Genomic DNA, 20,369 nt, shown 5'->3' with positions numbered 1-20,369 from the left:
CCAGGAGGGCAGGGCCATGCTTGGTGCTCAGCAGAAGATTCGAGCCATCTCCTGGCCAGTGCTCTGCTCCACCCTCCTGGGAGCCACCAAGCCCACGTGGCCAACCCCACGGCAGGGCGTCTGGAGCCCCAGCACTGGAGGGTCAAGGGCCCCCCAGGGCTGCATGTCTGCTCCAGCCTGCTCCCGCTCAGGCTGGTGGAAGGCCTCCTCCCACCGGGCTGGTTCTCAGCAAGCACGGCCGCCCCAGCATTGACTCATTCGCTGGCAGCCTCGTCAGGAATTTCTGGAAAAGGCAGAGGCTCAGGTGACTTTTGTTGTTTCAGCTGGGATCAGAGAAGCGTCCCTACTCCTAGCAGAGGACGGAGACCTGGAAGGAGAAAAGCGATAGGAATGGTCATGCCCGCGGGACTCACCAGCTGTGTCCTTCCCAAGAAGCCAGCTCCAAGAGGCTGCTGGCCTGGTGAGCGCAGGCCCCAGGCCCCATGGCTGGCTGCCCGCATGGACCCAGGAAAGCTGGCTGGCTTGTCAGCTCCAGAACGTACCCCCGCCCCGCCAGTCCTCCTTGGACCTTCCCTGCCCTCAAGACCTGCCTCGTTCCTGAGAGCAGACGGCCGCTCAGGGGGCCTGCAGTGTGTGCCGGGCCACCGTCAGCCCTCACGCTTTCAAATTTTCATCTGTGAGCCCGGGTGCTTAACCGTCAGATGCTGGATTCAGACAAGCCTGGGTCTGCCGTCAGATGCTCTACCCCTGAGCTGTATTTCCAAGACAAGCCTAGGTCGAAATCCCCAACTTTGGGATTTCTGCTTTGGGACTTTGGCCAAGTGGCTTAACTCCTCACAGCCTTCTTTTCCTTACCTGTAAGAGGAACATGATCGTATTGACAGTCACGAAAGGCACTCAGCCAGTACTGCCAGAAAGACCAGGATGCTTCGCTAAGGTGAGCATCAGTCCTGGCTGGACCGACACTCTGCCGATCCGCTGTTAAATGTTCCCACCGCCACTCCCTCTGTTTATGGCACCCAGGTTATCGTAAGGGCTGTAGTGAGGTAGAGGCAGGAACAGGCATGTAACCGGAGACGGTTCCGGTACCAAGTACTGAAACGCCTGGTGCACCGCAGGCTCGCAACACACCTAAGGGTGGGAGGGAGGGAGGGCTGAAACAGAGCGGCTTTGATGGGAGCGGGGTGAGGACCAGTGTGAGCGCAGGACGGGGCGGGGCTGAGAAGCGAGGCGGGTTCCACCTCGCCCCTCCCCACTCTCCGCACCCACGCTGTTTCTGCAGCCCCCTGGCTTCCTCAGCCCCATGGGTTTCATGCCAGCTCTGCAATTCTGAATGTGCTGGTCCCCCTGCCTGGAACTCTTTTCTGCTCTTGGCCAATTTCTCTTTGTCCTCAAGACTCAAACCTCAGTGCCGCCCCCCACTAGGATACCCCACCCAGGGCCAAACCTGTTCCACAGCCCCCAAGATGACCCCATCCTTCACCAGGAGCCCAGGAGTGACACTGGGCAATGGTCACCCACTTGGCACAGTATTGCAAAATACCCCGGACTCAGGTGCGGGGATGGTGGGAAAGGGGCAGAGAGGGAAGAGCGGCCCAGCTCTGACGTCTGTCCAGCTGGTCTGCCCTGTTTCCAGGACGCCGGGGGGCTGTTTCCAGCTCTCAGGGGTCTGCTGCCTCTCCCCCTACTGAAAATCACTCAGTCGTGTCCGACTCTTTGCGACCCTAGGGGCTAGAGCCCACCAGGCTCCTCTGTCCATGGGATTCTCCAGGCCGGAATACTGGAGTGGGTAGCCTTTCCCTTCTCCAGGGGATCTTCCCAACCCAGGGATCAAACCCAGCTCTCCCGCACTGCAGGCGGATTCTTTACCATCTGAGCCACCAGAAGGTGACCAGCCCACTTGTGAAAGTGGGTCCAACCTTATTCAAGAGGCCTCCCAGTGCCCCGGCTCCAAGCCTCCAGGCCCCTTGGCCACACCCTGGCGGAGCCTAACTCCCTGTCCTCATTGCCCAGGATGGCAGCCTCGTCTCACCTGAGACATAGCCAGTTCTTCCCCTTTTCTCTGATAACCCATGGTTTAGGATAGAACCTTCTTCAACTTTGTCAAAAGTGACAATTAATTAAAAATTAAAAATAAATAAAATTTAAAAGTGACTGCTAAAAGCCCAATAGCAACTACATTTTCAGCTTGTCCTTCTACGCTCTTTTCTGTACCTACAACCTCCAGTACTCAGTTTGCGGGAAGTGCAATTATGGAAAGCTCCCTCTGAAAAGGAAAATTTGTTTTTCTTTCATCATGAACAAGGAACAAACAACCATGCCTTCAGCTGCCCGTGGCGTGTGTGGGCGCAAGCGATGTTACACTGGACCCCCAGGCTTCTCTAGGTGATTGATTCCAGAAAGCTAAGCAGCTTCCTTCCTCTCTGTTTTTAAATCCTTAATGCATAACCCAAGACCCTCCTCCTCCTCCTCATTCACTTTAATGAAACTTTATGAAACTTAAATGAAAGTTAATGATGGAGCTGACTTTATTTGCCAAACTTTCTAACACAGGAGTTGAGAACTGCTGTTTTCCCTCTTGAGTTCTCGACTGTGATTAGGGTCACTGGCCTCTTCAGAGGATGAACTCGGAGGAAGATCCCAGAAAGGAGAATGAGAAGTAGCCAGCAAGGGAGCCAATGACCATGAGGTTCCAGAAGCCACGTGCAGAGTTTCCCATAGGAAAGAATGAGCACCAGTATTGAATGGTAATGAAAGGTCAGGGAGGAGCGGGGCTGAGGACTGACACTGAGCTTGACAAGGGGGAGGAACTGGTGGCATCAAGACAGGAGATTCGCTGGATGGGACTGGGTTTCAGGGAGACCAAGAAGCAAAGAAATGCAGACCATGAGTATGAAAGTGTTGGCTGCCCAGTCGTGTCCGACTCTTTGCAACTCCATCCACTACAGCCCACCAGGCTCCTCTGTCCATGGGATTCCCCAGGCAAGAATACTGGAGTGGGTAGCCATTTCCTTCTCCAGGGGATCTTCCCAACCCAGGGATCGAACCCAGGTCTGCTGCGTTGTAGGCAGATTCTTTACCATCTGAGCCACCAGGGAAGCCAGCAATGAGAGTATCAAGCTCTATAAAGGAACTCGGCTATAAAGGGAAGTAGGAGGCAGGGTGGGCTTCCCAGGTGGCTCAGTGGTAAAGAACCCACCTGCCAATGCAGGAGACATGGGTTCACCCTCTGAGTCAGGAATATCCCCTGGAAAAGGAAATGGTAACCGACTCCAGTATTCTTGCCTGAGAAACCCCATGGACAGAGGAGCCTGGCACGCTATAGTCCATGGGGTCACAAAAGAGTGGGACACGACTCAGTGATTAAACAACAGTGGCAACAAAAAAAATGGGGTGGCAACGACATAGGGTCAAGAAGAGGCTTTCTAAGGATGGCGACTTGACGACGTATTTGCATGCTGATGGCAGTGGTCCACTAGAAAGGGAGCAGTTGAGGATGCCAGAGGAGGGAAAGGAAGAGAATTACAAAGCAAACTCCTGGAGTAGGTATACCTGGCAGGGTCCAGTCCACACCCAGAGGTGGCTTTCGCTAAGAGCAGGGATCATTCATCCCTGTAACAGGAGGAAAGGCGAAGTGTACGGACCGGAGGCAGAGGTTTTATAGGCCTAATGGTCAGAGAATTCACTTTTCTCCTGGCTGTTTTTATTTTCCTGAACTTCTCTTTCCATTTCTGAGAGGGGGCTGGGAGAAAAAAAAGAATGCTCAGTAGTACCTATTTCCCAGAGTTGTTGTAAACAGTAAATGAAGAAATAAATGCAGGCAAGCATATACATAGCACAGAGCCAAGGTCACGGTGAGAACAATCAATTCGGAGAGGTTGCCATTGTATTCTTTGAACATTTTCGACTCTTTTCGATCAGATTTCCCTAGCTTTTGTGTTTTCCACCACTTCCAGAGTCACAGCTGAACAATTATGTCCACAGCCGAAGTTCACTTCCCTACCTCCACTACCACCTGCTTCGCAGGTTCCCCCCCACCCCCACAGGGAAAGCCCAGGAGGCCACTGCTGCTGCCTTCAACTCCAGAGTCAGGAAAGGCTGTCTGAGCTGCACAGACCAGGCAGCGGGCAGGAACAGCACCCGGGTTTACCTGCGTTACTTCCTGTTTACTACGCTTTACTTGGTGACTGACAGGGGAAGCCATTGTCCTTCTCTGGCCTCAGTTTCCTCATCTGTACCATTGTTGGCTGTCATGCTCTCCATCCAGCACTGAATTTCTGCAGGTAAGCTGTTGTTCAGCCTGCAGGTTTAACCACAGAGACACTTGACATCCAAGGAGGACAAGCTCCATCAAGAAGGCAGGGTCCTTGAGAGGTCCCCTGATGAAATGTCTCTGGCGCCACCTGGTGTTCTATGTTTGGTACATCTCTTTCGGGAGGCAGAGTTCAGTTCAGTTCAGTTCAGTTCCCTCGCTCAGTCGTGTCTGACTCTTTGCGACCCCATGAACTGCAGCACGCCAGGCTTCCCTGTCCACCACCAACTCCTGGAGTCTACTCAAACTCATGTCCATTGAGTCAGTGATGCATCCAACTGTCTCATCCTCTGTTGTCCCCTTCTCCTGCCTTCAATCTTTCCCAGCATCAGGGTCTTTTCCAATGAGCCAGTTCTTCACATCAGGTGGCCAAAGTATTGGAGTTTCAGCTTCAGCATCAGTCCTTCTAATGAATATTCAGGACTGATTTCCTCTAGGATGGACTGATTGGATCTCCTTGCAGTCCAAGGGACTCTCAAGAATCTTCTCCAACACCACAATTCCAAAGCATCAATTCTTCAGCGCTCAGCTTTCTTTATAGTCCAACTCTCACATCCATACGTGACTACTGGAAAAACCATAGTTTTGACTAGATGGACTTTTGTTGGCAAAGTAATGTCTCTGCTTTTGAATATGCTATCTAGGTTGGTCATAGCTTTTTTCCCAAGGAGCAAGTGTCTTTTAGTTTCATGGCTGCAGTCACCATCTGCAGTGATTTTGGAGCCCAAAAATGTAAAGTCTCTCACTGTTTCCATTGTTTCCCCATCTATTTCCCATGAAGTGATGCGACCAGATGCCATGATCTTCGTTTTCTGAATGTTGACCTTTAGGCCAACTTTTTCACTCTCCTCTTTCACTTTCATCAAGAGGCTCTTTAGTTCGTCTTCACTTTCTGCCATAAGGGTGGTGTCATCTGCATATCTGAGGTTATTAATATTTCTCCGGGCAATCTTGATTCCAGCCTGTGCTTCTTCCAGTCCAGCGTTTCTCATGATGTACTCTGCATAGAAGTTAAATAAGCAGGATGACAATATACAGCCTTGACGGACTCCTTTCCCGATTTGGAACCAGTCTATTGTCCCACATATGGTTCTAACTGTTGCCTCTTGACCTGCATACAGGTTTCTCAGGAGGCAGGTAAAGTGGTCTGGTATTCCCATCTCTTTAAGAATTTTCCACAGTTTGTTGTGATCCACAGTCAAAGAATTTAGCGTAGTCAATAAAAAGTAGATGTTTTTCTGGAACTCTCTTGCCTTTTTGATGATTCAGCTGATGTTGGCAATTTGATCTCCGGTTCCTCTGCCTTTTCTAAATCCAGCTTGAACATCTGGAAGTTCACAGTTCATGTACTGTTGAATTGAAGCCTGTCTTGGAGAATTTTGAGCATGACTTTGCTAGTGTGTGAGATGAGAGCAATTGTGCAGTAGTTTGAACACTCTTCAGCATTGCCTTTCTTTGGGATTCTTTCATTGCCTTTCTTCAAGGCTGTCCTGAAATAGAACTAGATGAGGTGAAAACTTGCTCTCTGTCCAATGGAAAACTGGACACAGAAATGAAAAATACACTCCTATTCTCACCCTGCAACCATTAGTATTTTACAACACCATCCAGATTCTGTGTGTATATTTTGTTTTTTTGTTTGTTTGTTTTATTTATTTATTTATTTATTTTTATTTATTTATTTTTCTTTTTTTAATTTTAAAATCTTTAATTCTTACATGCGTTCCCAAACATGAACCCCCTTCCCACCTCCCTCCCCATAACATCTCTGTGGGTCATCCCCATGCACCAGCCCCAAGCATGCTGTATCCTGCGTCAGACATAGACTGGCAATTCAATTCTTACATGATAGTATACATGTTAGAATGCCATTCTCCCAAATCATCCCACCCTCTCCCTCTCCCTCTGAGTCCAAAAGTCCGTTATACACATCTGTGTCTTTTTTCCTGTCTTGCATACAGGGTCGTCATTGCCATCTTTCTAAATTCCATATATATGTGTTAGTATACTGTATTGGTGTTTTTCTTTCTGGCTTACTTTGATACAGTTAGAATCATGGTTATGTAGACTGTTTTAATGTTCTCTTCCTTCCAACTAATTACATGATTTGCATGTATGAGGCCCTGGATTCAATCCCGGCATCTCCATAGCGAGTGAATGTGTTTATTTAGAGTCCCTGGAGTAGGAAATGGCAGCACACTCCAGTATTCTTGCCTGGACCATCCCATGGACAGAGGAGCCTGGCGGGCTACGTAGGATCGTACAGAGCTGGACACGACTGAGCATGCTCGCACATCCTTCCAACTAATTAAGTGACATATAGGAGGGGTTAAGAGCACCAGCGCAAGAGCCTGATTCCCCGAGTTCACTCTGTTATGTGATCTTGGCCAACTCAGCAAACTGCTCCATACCTCACTTTCCCAGTCTGTAAAATGGGGATGATTATGATACAATTAAATGTCTTTACATTAAGACTTATAAAGCACTCTGAAAAAAAAAAAAGACTTATAAAGCACTCTGAATAATCTGTGCTGTCAGTTACTAACTTCATGGCATTTTCTATGTTGCTATCATAAGGAACATTTTTAATGGCTGCAATATCCTACTCAGTGTCTACATAAGCTAATTTACTTAAACGTCACTCTTTTGTTGATTTTTTGTTTTTTCCAGTCATTCTGTGTTATAAGTGACAGTGTCATAAATACCCTACAACATACCTTTTGGATTTTTTTCATACATAGATTCCCAAAAGTAGAAGCATGAGGTCAAAGGGCAAAAACATTTTATGCCTTGGTTCATATTGGGAAATAGTTTTCCAAAAAGGATTGTAGCACTTTAGAATGGAATGTGGGCTGGGACTTTACTCTTTTCCCTCCTCCCTCACCAGCCAGAGATAATATTGATTTCTTTTTTATTTGTATAATTTTAACCAGCCATAAACAATCCCACTTGAATTTCCTTTTCTTTGATCATCCTAAATGCTTAGCATTGCCAGCTGCAGGTACTTTACTGTGACTCTGTCAGCATCCAAATCAGTGGTTTTAACAAAGAAAATTTGACATAAACACTTGTGGATTATACATTAAAGAACTGAAAAGCCAAGAAGAAATACTAAGGATCTGCTACCACCCCCATAGGCTGGGGTAACGTAGGGAAGATGAGGTAGGGAGCTCTATGAGGTTAGTTCTAGAAGTAATGGACAAAGTGCAAAGTGGATTTAACCACTGCTTCTGGAACAAACTGCTGCTGTAAGAGTAAAAAAAAAAAAAAAAAAAAAAAAACCAAGGCAATGGAGTTGCCAGATCTAGCAAAAACAAAAATGCAGATGATCAGCTAAATTTGAGTTTCAGACAAATAAGTTTTTAGAATATTTATATAATAATGCATGGAACACATGCTTAAAAAAAACATTTCTTGTTTATCTAAAAATCAGATTTAACTGAATGTCTTACATTTTACCAAGCAATCTTCCCAGGTGGGGATGCTGAAAAGTGTTCTTTCCCTCCTCATTTAGCCGTTCGGTCACCCCCTGGCACCCCCTATTGGCATAGCCCACCATAAAGCCAACTGGTAAGGCTGGAAAGTGGTTTGCAGACCAAGGAGCAACAATTATCCAGTAACTGGCAGAGCCCACCCTTTTGGATGTTCAGCATCAGTGCACACCCATTCTACACATTGATACTTCCAGATGACAATATAAACAATCCTAACAAAATGCCTAATAAAATGCAACTATCTTTCCAACTGGTGCAGACATTCTTACCTTCTCCCTGAAATGCGGAGAGGCAGTCTCCACAGTTCTTTTGTTTACCAGCTAAAGAATGTCGCTCATCGTCTGTTTCAACAAGAATGAAGTCTCTGGCCCCTGCAGTCGCCAACCTTCAACACACCCTGAAAGGAGTTCAGGGCAGCAATAAGGATGGGGTCCTCTGTGCCCTGGGAAAAACAGGCAGAACAGGCCTTCAGATAGTTAGATATTTTCAGAAGAAGATTTTATGAACCCAGTTTCTTGCATCTTGTCATATCTGCAAAAGCATAAAGTCATTAGTGGAGACATCTGCTTCTCGTGACCAGGAATAACCTTCTGGTGACTAGCAGCAGCCTTCCTGCCAAAATGTGTACTTGACTGCAGTGCCCTCTTCCCTAAAATCACATGTATACTGACCTCCCCCTCATCGCTGCTGAGTAGTTCCCAGAACTATTTGAAAGGCTGTCTCCCGGGCTAATGTCCTCATTTTGCCCCCAAATAAGCATTAACTCTCAACTCTGACAGTGTGCACTTTTTTTTCAATCCACATATTTATATCTGGAAGATAGTCACAAATCTGGGCAAGATTAACTACTCTTCCAACTAAGTCACATTTGAAAACTCTGTTATCCAGAGGCTGAATTGTAGAATTAACCTTCAACAAAACTTATAAGAGGAAGAAAAAGGGAGAGTAAATTAGTTAATATGAACCATTCCATCACATGATAGTCAAGGAAGGAACTTTGCATGGTTACTACATCCCTCGTTTCTATCACCAGTCATACAGCCATGGTTGGTGTTTATGTATTTCTTCCTCAGCCTCCCATGCCATGTTCGCTTATTCTCCGACAAGACCTCGGCTTGCCAGTGTCCCTTAGTAAGATGACCCAGACCTTCATTTCTGAAGGACCTGTGCCCTCAGCAGCTCTGCCTCTCTTTCATTGCAATAATATTTGTTAATTTCTGTTCTGAAGCACTGGAGTGCTATGACACACCCCTGCGTGCAGAGTATTATGCGAAAGAGAGTTGCTGGACACCCTGCATGCCTACAGGCTTGACTCTGTGAGGGTGAGGGAAAGCTGCTTGTTCCATCACAGGTTCTAGGTACGGAGAACTCTGCCAAGGGTCTTGGCGGGGGGGCCCGGGGGCCAGACGGTCATCTCAGTCCACTCTGTTGCAGGCACAGCCTCTGTGGCCGTGGCAGGGATCCTGGCTGCTCTGCGGATCACCAAGAACAAGCTCTCCAATCATGTGTTTGTTTTCCAAGGTGCTGGTGAGGTGAGTCCCCCCGAGGGCTCTCTACAGTCGCTCCAGAAGGAGAATAAGAATACCGGGAGGAGAAACAAGGGGATGCCTTCTGGGCTCCGGAGGAGAGGAAACAGCCCAGAAGCATGGTGATCATTGCACCCGCCTGGGCCCCACCATTTGGGTATCTCGAGGCAGGGCCTTAACAAGGCCTCCTGGGAGGACTGGGCGAAGAAGGGAGGATCTTGGCGAAGTGTCTGATAAATCCTGAGTAGCTCTGGCCTTTTGTCTGAATACCACCTCGCAGGCAGCCATGGGCATTGCCCACCTCCTTGTCATGGCCCTAGAGAAAGAAGGTGTACCCAAAGCAGAAGCCACAAGGAAGATCTGGATGGTGGACTCCAAGGGGCTCATTGTCAAGGTACTGTCAGTCTGGAGACCTGCAGGTTTCCTGAGACCTGCAACTCTCGGAAGGGGACTGGAGGAGATCTTCCAGGGGGCAAACTGCTCAGACAGAATAGAGAGCAGGACAGCAGTGTCCTGATCTCCACAGCAAATGACTCATCCCGCAGGAGCCTTAACACTCTTGTCCAAAAGCTTTGAATGTGCGTGCGAGTGTGTCTGCCTCCTGCTCCCAGCCTCATCTCCCTGCTTCCTGTCTCGCACTCACCTCCAGCCGTATTAAACCACAGTTGTCCCAAAGTGACATGCTCCCTTTCTTCCCCATCTTTGCATAAGTTGTTCCTCTGCCTGGAACGAGTGCCCATCTCCCTTCCCACATGCCCGCTCAGCCCCATCTGTCACCTCCTTCAAGCAGTGTTCCTTGAGCATTGAGGTCTTAGTTAGTCTCCTAGAGGAAACTGCCGTCTGCCCTTCGTGTATTGATATTACACTTGTCACGTTATGGGGCTGGCACCCCTCTGCTGGTCTCCCTCCCCGTGAGGCTGTAAGTCTTGATATCCGTGTCCAGCATGTGATAAGAACATAATTGATATCTGAGGCATTGGTGAAGGAATGAGTAAGGGAGACAGTCCAGCTTCTGACTGCAGTGTGCTGAGGGCCCAGCTGGATGGCCTCCTTCCTTAGGATTTCACTCGGAGCTCCATGTTTTAATTCCCCAAATTCCACTAACATAGAATGTGTCCATGAGAGATTTTTTTTTTTAAGACAGAGATGGGAACAAGAGGGTCTCAGCCAAGAATAGTGGAGTCCCCCACAAGCAGCAACAGACCCTCTCAGGGCAGACTCCCACTGGAGGGGACCGGGACCTGGACCCCGCCTCCTGGCCCAGAGCCTTCCAGAGCGTGGTCCAGGCATGGGTGCAGGCTGCCACGCTTGCCTCTTGCCCACCTTTCATTATCACTTTGCTCAACTGAGCTCGCCCCTCCTCCATGGTCTGTCAGAGCTGCCATTCTCACTCCGGTTCTCGTGGGACCAATTGACCCAAGGGAGTCATCCTTGACCAGCCTGTGACCCTCTGCCTCCTATGTGAAGACATGGAAGGAATCTAACACAATGTGAAGTAAGTCAGACAGAGGAAGACAAATGGCACATATCACTCCTGTGTGAATCTAATTTTTTAATATGACACACACACAAAATGAACTTATTTGTAAAACAGAAACAGATTCACAGACTTGGAAAACAAATTTACCTTCACCAAAGGGGAAATATGGGAGGGAAGGAAATATGGGAGGGAGGGAAAATTTAGGAGCTTGGGATTAACATGCAAACACTACTATGTATAAAATAGATAACCAACAAGGACCTTCTGTATAGCACAAGGAACTCCACTCAATATTCTGTAATAACCTATATAGGAAATGAACCTGCAAAAGAATGAATATATGCATATGTATGACTGAATCACTGTGCTGTATATCTGAAACTAACACAGCACTGCAAATAAACTAGACTCCAATAAAATTTGTAAAGGAAGAAGTGGAAAGAATCTCGAGCTCACTGGGAGCAGCCAGCCATTGCAAGCCAGTTCTGGATCCCAGCTTATTCTTATTTATAGGGAGGTTAACGAAAGAGAAAGTGTTAGTTGCTCAGTCATGTCCCACTCTTTGCGACCCCATGGTCTGTAGCCCACCAGGCTCCTCTGTCCATGGGATTCTCCGGGCAAGAATACTGGAGTGGGTTGCCATGCCCTTCTCCAGGGGATCTTTTTGAGTCAAGGATCAAACTCGGGTCTCCTGCACTGCAGGCAGATTCTTTACCATCTGAGCCACCAGGGAGGCACTGGAGAGGTTAATTTCAGTTTCAGTTCCGTCACTCCATCGTGTGTCTGACTCCTTGCGACCCCATGGGGAGGTTAATGGCTCTTATCAAATACACCCCGATGCTGGGTGCCTTGGGCCCCCATCCCTCACTGGGCCTGTGTGTTGTATGTCTTGGGGTCAAGAGTCTCAGTTAGACTCAGGCGTTTCCTCCGAGCCTTTCTGTCCTGGCCTAGGAAGCCACAACCCGAGCAGCTCAAAGAAAGGCTTTATTGGATTCTCCATATGTGGTTTGGATTAAAGAAACACACACACACACAACATTCACGTTTCAAATCCTTAGCTTCCACCTCAGGTTCCAATCTAGAGGATGGGCCTCAACACTTCTGACAGCTCAGCCCAAAGCACAGGGCTCTGCAGGAAAGGTTCTGAGAGTCTCCGGAACATCCCCACCCTACCCGGTGGTTCTCATCACCACAGCTGCATCGTGCTCTTCCTTTCCCTGCAGGGGAGGAGCCACCTGAACCATGAAAAGGAGATGTTTGCCCAGGACCACCCCGAAGTGAACTCTCTGGAGGAGGTGGTGAGGCTGGTGAAGCCCACAGCCATCATAGGTAGGAGGAGGGGGCGGCCCACTGCTCAGCCCAGCTAATTCTCTTGACTTGCAGGCGAAGACTGAGGCTCAACCAGGGGGCTTCAGCAACCTGTGGAGATGCAGCTCTTTCCCCTCACGTCCAATTCAGTGCTTTTATTGAGTTATTGAGTTTTATTGAGGTATTGCTGCATATGAACCATAGAACGGAGGCACCACGCTGGGCTTCATGATGCAGAATTACTCCATAGAGTGGAAAAACGCAGGCTGGTCTCTGACCAAGATGAAATGAGCTCCTTGGAGGGGACCCTGGCATCACCCCTATCCTGGGGGGAGCAGCCCACCCTAAAGGGCAGTGGCCAGGAATGCCTTCACAGGTGTATCTTCCCTGGCCAGGGGCCTGGGACAGACCAGTGGTCCCTTAGGACTTAATGGGGGTCTCAGCCAGCTCAAGCAGGAAGACCCTTTTCTCTCATCCTCTGTTGTCCCCATGGCCGATGACACCCCCCAAGACTCCTGGCCTTCTGCGCTGTATCTAGTCGCCCGCCAGCACCACCAGGAGAGGAATGGGGTGTTTATAAAGCGTAGGCATCCCCACTACCCCCCTTCTCCCCGTAGGTGTTGCCGCCATCGCAGGAGCCTTCACGGAGCAGATCCTGAGGGACATGGCCTCCTTCCACGAACACCCTATCATCTTTGCCCTGAGCAACCCCACCAGCAAGGCCGAGTGCACGGCTGAGAAGTGCTACCGGGTCACCGAGGTCAGCGGGGAGTGCTTCCTGCCCCAGGCTGAGAGGACTCAGTGACTATGAGTCACCCTATGAGTAGGGTGGGGAGAAAAATGGAGCTGGCCCCCAAACCCAGGTCTCGCTCCAAAGCCCCGGCTCTTACCATTATGCCTTGGTGCCCAGGGTCCCCTCACATAGAGCTTTGACCAGAACTCGAGGCGCTGGTAGGCTCTGCACACCTGGCTTGGCTCTCTGGGGAGGTGGCAAGTTAGAAAGGCACGCCTTCCCCTTCCGGTGGTTTTGTGGCCGCCGGGGAGCCCGATGGAAGCTCGGCTTTCCAGTCAGATGAACAGGCCTGCTTTCAGCACCCGCAGCAGAACGCCGAGCACTCGGGAGAAGCCGGAGAAGGGGTCAACGTTCGGGAGACCAGACTAGGCCACCATCACTCCCGCAACCCGTCTCCAAGCTCCGTCTCTGGTTCTCTTCCCGCCCCCAGGGCCGAGGGATCTTTGCCAGCGGAAGTCCTTTTCCAAGCGTGACTCTGGAAGATGGCAGGACCTTCTTTCCTGGGCAGGGCAACAACGCCTACGTGTTCCCCGGCGTGGCCCTGGGAGTCATCGCCGGTGGGATCCGGCACATCCCGGATGAGATCTTCCTCCTGACGGCAGAGGTATCCGTGTTCCCTGCTCCTGCGCGCTCCCGGGAGGGCCTACCCTGGTCCTTGAAGACACTTTGTCTTGTTTCTGCTGCTCCCTGCCCGCTAAGTCCTTCAGTGGTTCTCCAAAGGGCTCCAATGTCAAGCTTCTCAAGATCATCTTGAGGCTTGAACATCTCTGAAAACACACACAGGGTTTCTAAGGGGCGCAAAGCTGGGTAAGGAAGAGTCAGTGGGAGGGGGTGTTGGCAGGAGGCCCTGGCACTGAGGGGACATACCTGGTGGGGCTCCCTGCCTCCCGGCAGTACTCGTGTGCCTGCCAAGAACAGAAATGTCACCAAAGCCACCTCAAACAGTGGGCTCATGAACCATGACAAGCAATCGATTCTTCCGACCATGGGTGCTGGCCACGTTCCTGGTAACCGGGAGCAAAATAAGCCCCACTAGGGCAGCTTTCTATAAGGAAGGATGCAGGCTGGGTTGGCCTGCTCTGAGTACCCCTATCTTGAGCACAGATGTGGGTGTACACCTGCCCCAGGAACCTTACTAGAAAAGCTCCCAGAAGGGCTCTTTACTGGACACGGTGAAAACAGTGAAACAATTCACTGAGAATGAGAGCCCACGTTCAAAATAATGGTTTTTAATAACAGCTACAGTGGCCGACATTCATCAGTCGCTTACTAAATACCAGGCACTTCACATTTATCTTCACTCTGCGGAACCACGGCAGTAGAAATGTTTCTGTTGGAAAGTTAAGCTAATCCGAACTATGTTGTTGTCATCGTTCAGTCATGTCCAACTCTTTGCGACCCCATGGGCTGCAGCACACCAGGCTCCTCTGTCCTCCACTATCTCCCAGAGTGTGTTCAAACTCATGTCCATTGAGTTGGTGATGCCATCCAACCATCTCATCCTCTGCCACCCCTTTCTCCTTTTGCCTTCAACCTTTCCCAGCATCAGGGTCTTTTCCAACGAGTCAGCTCTACACATCAGGTAGCCAAAGTATTAGAGCTTTAGCTTCAGCATCAGCCCTTACAGTGAATATTCAGGTTGATTTCCTTTAGGATTGACTGGTTTGATCTCCTTACAGTCCAAAGGACTCTGAAAACTATAAGCAAATATCAAATACATTCATCCCCAGTGAGCTCCAAAGGCTCAGCTGTGATCTCTGGCCTGTGTCTGCGTTCCCCTCTCACCAGGGCACTGGGGATAGCCCTAAACCAGCATGACACAGAATGGCTTCCACACAGCCATACCCAGCCCTGCTCCTATGAGCCCCCCAAGAAACTAACTGCTTCACGCACCAAGTTCCTTCTTCCTATGTCTCCTGGAGGCCCGTCAGCCTCGCGCAAGCCTTGTGCACACTAGCTCTGGTTTTGTGCTGTGGTTCTCTGTCCCTCTTATCTAAGTATTTTGTGTTTGTATTTCTTCTGGTTGCTCTGATTGGTGGTGGTGGTGCTTTGGTGATCATGGGCAGAACTGTCTGAAACTCCCACTAGATAGGAAGAATCACTTTCTGCTTGGAGTTGGCCTGCAAGAAGTTTCCCTGTTGTGCAGAAACACGGTTGCCAGAGCAACCCCTAGAGACATCTGCCCAACCCCCATCTCATGCTGTGGGACAGTTCTGCTCCATAGTTTCCAGAATAGTGTCCATGAATTAAGCAGAAACCCCTCCTCAATCTACTTCTCAGTTACTTGCTATGAGCACAAGGCCCCTGCCTCCCTGGAGCTGACAGTCTGGTCTTCAAAGTCATGGCAGGTTACATTTCTGAAAAGGGTGCTTTTAAATTAAGATAACTTCAGTTGCATCTGATTTCTCTATATAAAAAGTAATATGTATTTTAGGAGATTTACATGCACTATCTCGTCATCTTGACAGCCTGGTAAAATACAGCGATCATCCCTGTGTTATAGACAAGGAAACAGGCACCGAGAGTTTAAGTTGCTTGCCCCGGGTCACCTGGCTTGTGAGCAATGCGCCAGGAGGGCCCCAGGCAATTTGCCTTGAAGCTGCATCAGAGCATGGGCAATGCCCAGCGTCTTAGAAGCAACCACACCTACTGCAATCTAACTTGTCACTGCAGGAGCTTTCTAGCTGCAGATCTGTCCCTGGGAATCCTGCTTCCCTCTGATCAATCCATCCTTGACAGCTCCACAAAGAGGATCCTTCGAAGCCAGGAACAGGCTCTCTTGTCTCCTAAACTTCAGACTTTTATATGGCTCGTTGGTGCTCCCAGGAAAGTCCAAACCCCTTCACACGGTTCATCCCAGGCCCTCCTTCCCTCCCCCTGCCATCGGCCTATCCATCCTTTTCACAGTCATGCTCTCTCTCCTCTCCAAGAATTTTCGTGTGCTCTTCCTTCTCCTCTCTTCAAGGAACTCATACGTGGCCCTTCAGGTCTTAGCTTCTGTCTTTTCTTCTGGACGCCTTTTTTTATTAAGAGTGAGTTTGCGCCTGGCTCTTCTCTCTGAACCGGGTCTTACCCTTCTCTCTCTGCTGCCTGCCTCTACCTCAGCTGCTCCATCTTCCTCTCCCATGTCACCAGCCTTGCCTCATTTTCTTTCTTTTTTTTTTTTTTGCCTCACCACGAGGCATTGTAGGATCTTGGTTCCTTGACCAGGGACTGAACTTGCATCCACCTGTGTCTCCCACACTGGAGGGCTTCCCTGGTAGCTCAGTGGGAAAGAATCCACCTGCCAACACAGGAGACTCAGGTTCAATCCCTGGGTTGGGAAGATCCCCTGGAGGAGGAAATGGCAAACCACTGCAGTATTCTTGCCTGGAGAAGTCCATGAACAAGGAGCCTGGCAGACTATAGTCCATGGAGTCCCAAACGAGTCAGACATGACTTAGCGACTAAACAACAAAACCCCCTGCACTAGAAGCATGGGGTCTCAACCACTGGACCACCAGCGGGGCCCCTGGAGGGCTGGGCCCTGCCCTCGTCTGTGCCTGTCTGTCCCCTCTCCTTGCCATCACTCTAATCATTCATTTTCCACTGACACCAGCCTCCAGGACGGAAAAGACTGGCTTCTCCGCCATGCCCTTCTGCACCTAGTGCAGAGCCTGGCAAGTCACAGGGCTCTGTGAAGGCTGGGCTGAGTGAATGGAAAGCAGAAAGCCAAGCATGAAAATATGGCCCATGTCCCTCCCGTCTGCCAGACTCTGAGGCAAGACCAGCTCCTTTCCCGGTCTGTTCCGGGACACAAGACTTCTCATGTGGCTTTTCCCCAGATTGCAACTTGACACAAGAAGGCAGGATGGGGGTGCACTCAGAGCCACATCAAAAAGGCTGTTCTGCAAGGCTGGCTGAGCACCAGGCCCCTAGCAGGAGGAAGAGGCTTGCGGGGGAGGGCTGCCCCTCAGAGAGCAACCCTGGAGCAGGGAGGGCGTCCCAGGGTGAAGGCTCGGAGCATTTATGCAGGGAGCAGGTACTGCCCATTGTGGGGTCACTCGGTGGAGAAGCAGCCAGTCCTCACCGGGGCCAGGGCTGGGACAGTGAATCAAGGAGCCCTGAATATAGAGACACAGGACGGTCATGATGGATGCCCAGGATGCTCCTAAGTGTGTGGAAGGGGTTGGAGCTTAGGAAGCGAGGGACTCAGGCGTCCCAAGGCAACAGGCTAGGCCAGCCAGGGGGGTCCCGGAGTCTGCTCTGTGCACGCGTGCTTAGTTAGCCCAGTCATGTCCCACTTTTGCGACCGCAGGGCCTGTAACCCACCAGGCTCCTCTGTCCATGGGATTCTGCAGGCAAGAATACCAGAGTGGGTCGGAATTCCCTTCTGCAGGAGATCTTCCTGACCCAGGGATCAAATCCACCTCTTTGCGTCTCCTGCACTGGCAGGCGGGTTCTTTACCAGCTGCTCTGCAAGTCACTAGTTTATTCATTTTGGCCCTAGTGATTTTCCTTCAGAATTCAGAGCGCCTCATGTTGTTTTAAGCCTCAGCTAGTCTCAAAGGACATAAAGGATATGTCCTTGTTGTAAGCTTAAGTTTTAAGCACCCTAGGGCCACGAAGTGGCAAGACAACAGCGGAAACGGCAGTGACTGGCCACCTGTGGGGGTAAGGCGAGTCTCCAGTGTACTGGGTCGGGCTTGTTCTAGAAAGGCAGAAAATCAGCTTACTCCTCTCCCTGTCTCTCCCCAGCAAATTGCCCAAGAGGTCTCTGAACACCATCTGTCACAGGGGAGACTGTACCCGCCCCTCAGCACCATCCGAGACGTGTCTCTGAGAATCGCCATCAAAGTAAGGGGCTCCTCACCCCCGTAACACGGGTAGCGGCGTTTGTCAACTCCCTCTGACTCTAAGGGGACTGAAGGGAGGGCAGCGCTGGACATGTCCTGGCTCCCTGGCCTATACTGCCTGCTCCCCAAAGGCTGCTGACACACTCTGGCCTGGAGCTCGAGCCCCATCCCGACACCCACTCAGGGCAGTTCTGGGAAGCTCCTGCACTTCCCCTCAGATACCAGGCAGAAAGGCCATCAAAGTCCATAGTTTTGTGGACCAGAACGTGGGTGGGATTTTTTTTTAATGAATCATAAGTGCCCATTTATACAAAAAGGTCAGCTTGCATAGCATCATGGAAAGAGCTTGGGCTGTGGAGTCCCAGCCCAGCCAGTCAGCAGCAGAGGCTCCTCAGGACAATCACTGCACCTCCCTGAGCCTCAGTTTCCTTCTTTTCCAAAGAATTCCTCTCTCCCAGAGTTTGGGGTCTTCCCTGGTGGCTCAATGGTAAAGAACCCACCTGCCAAGCAGAAGATGTGGGTTCGATCCCTGGGTTGGGAAAATTCTCTGGAGAAGGAGATGGCAAACCACTCCAGTATTCTTGTCTGGAGACTCCCATGGACAGAGGAGCCTGGTGGGCTACAGTCCACGGGGTTGCAGAGAATTGGACAGGACTGAGCAACTAAACACCTCCCAGAGTTTTGGAGGACATTAAACGAGAACAGCTTGAAAAAGCTCCACGCTTGGCACCTTTCTGGCCAGAGTAGATGCTCATGCTTTCTCTCTCAGGATGGCTGGGCCATGGGGTGATCAAGTTCGTGGAATAGTCTTAAGTATAAATGTCACCCAACAGACGATGCAGAGATGATGGGTATTCAGAGAACCAGAACATAGCACCCTAAAGACTGGCCTGACACTGATAATTGTTGCATCTGGATGACAAATATGTGAGGGTTTATTATATTGTTATTTCTATTAATACATATTTTACATTTTCTATAAGTTTAAGAGTAATTTCAGAAAACGCATTGCACGACAGACAGCATGCACTCCCTAAGAGTTGTCCTGTGTGGGTTCCAGAATCAGACTGTGGGGCTTGTTGTCCTCAAGCCCAACTGTCCAGCTGATAGTCCAGCTCCACCCTGTCCAGTTCCTTTCAGGGATATTTAGCTTCATACTCTTGTGAAGCCAAAGCTAATACCCGAAGAACATTGTCCAAGCTGTTCTCCCAACTCAAGCCATGTTTAGGAGAGACAAAGTATCAGGCACTGAACACTTTTGCCTGCTACCTAGCTTTATCCTCACACCATGTCAGAGGAAGCTGTCATTACCCCCACTTCACAGATGCGAGGACTGAGGCTCAGCCAGGATGGCATCACTAGCAAGGACCCACAGGCAGTCGGAAGCAGAAGCAGACTTTAGCCTGAAGCCTCTTGACCCAGACTGTTTATCCCACTGTGTCAGAGCTCCCTTATGAGGCAGAAAGCTCTAGCTCCTTCCCCTCCAGTGGCTTCAGGGGCCACATGCCTGCCGCGGGTGTATCCCCTTCCACAAGCTCCCAAGCAAGGGTCTTCAGGCAGGCTCCTCCTTAGAGCCAGTTCCTCAATCACACATATTTTTCCCTAGGTCCTCGACTTCGCGTACAAACACAACCTGGCCTCCTACTACCCAGAGCCCGAGGACAAGGAGGCTTTTGTAAGGTCCCTGGTCTATACTCCAGAATATGATTCCTTTACGCTGGACAGCTACACTTGGCCTGAGGAAGCCATGAATATTCAGACCATCTGATGCAACCTCAAAGGCTGGGATAGGGCTGGATGAAGCCCAGGGTAACACTGACAATATAAATGGGTTCAAAAATGGCCATCCTTGTCATTGTGTTTTTCCTTTGAACTTTCTGGTGTGAGGGGAGAGGCCCAGGCATAAGATGAGTAAGAGCTTTGTCCCTGAAGGAGGCCTTGGGTTCACTTTCCTGTAACCCTCCTCAGGCTTCCTTCCCAAGAATTTCTTCATCCACCAATTGCCAACTTTTGGCTAGACCTTGTGGAAATCTAGAATCTGCCTTGACAAGGTCTGGGGTCTAGTAGAGGAGATGAAATATGGGCACAAGGCATTTTGCCATCAGGGAGAAAGTGGTTAAGCCCCTGAAAGAACTGCAGATAAAGGTCGTGTGCTCAGAGAAGGGAGAGGATCCTTCCTATGAGGGCATAAGAGAAGGCTTCATGGTGACCCACCCACCAGGGAGTTCAGTCTCTGCTGGACAAATACACACCCTTCAAGACTCAGAGGGCGTGAGGGCTGAGTGTCTGGCTCAAAGCAAGTCACAAGTCAGAAATGGTCACTGCCCTGTGGGCTGCTGAGTGTGGGCATGCCTTTGTGGTTATTACCAAAAGGAAAACCAGAGAAATGTGGGTCGGGCAGCAAACCAAGGCAGGAGAGAGGCTGTGAGGGGAAGGGCACCGTGGGGAGCGTGAGGGAAGACTTGATTTCATGTTCCTGACTCAGGGATGAACTCTCCAGGCCTTCACACTCTCAAGTAGTTCAGCAAACTCAAACAGCTTTCATACAGTGTCTCTTATACCAGGTTTGGTCATAGCCTTCACCTCCCTCGTGTCCAGCAGAGCCCTGGGGAGGGTTGGGA

General features: G+C 50.1%; 1 protein-coding gene across 1 annotated transcript in view; it reads left to right on the top strand.

Annotated features, from left to right (window-relative positions):
• ME3 (malic enzyme 3) overlaps positions 1-19,516 on the top strand; it is a 227,137-nt gene extending 207,621 nt beyond the window's left edge. The window contains exons 8-14 of the mRNA XM_068977703.1: positions 9,241-9,338; positions 9,613-9,726; positions 12,036-12,141; positions 12,738-12,880; positions 13,344-13,517; positions 17,651-17,749; positions 19,355-19,516. Coding sequence (XP_068833804.1) covers positions 9,241-9,338; positions 9,613-9,726; positions 12,036-12,141; positions 12,738-12,880; positions 13,344-13,517; positions 17,651-17,749; positions 19,355-19,516 — 896 coding nt within the window. The remainder of the gene's footprint in view (positions 1-9,240; positions 9,339-9,612; positions 9,727-12,035; positions 12,142-12,737; positions 12,881-13,343; positions 13,518-17,650; positions 17,750-19,354) is intronic.
• Positions 19,517-20,369: the final 853 nt, after the last annotated feature.

This window comes from Capricornis sumatraensis, chromosome 8 (genome assembly GCF_032405125.1).
Source record: "Capricornis sumatraensis isolate serow.1 chromosome 8, serow.2, whole genome shotgun sequence".
NCBI classification, from domain to species: domain Eukaryota; kingdom Metazoa; phylum Chordata; class Mammalia; order Artiodactyla; family Bovidae; genus Capricornis; species Capricornis sumatraensis.
Note: the sequence above shows the minus strand (reverse complement) of the source record. Positions and strands in the feature narration are given on the sequence as shown.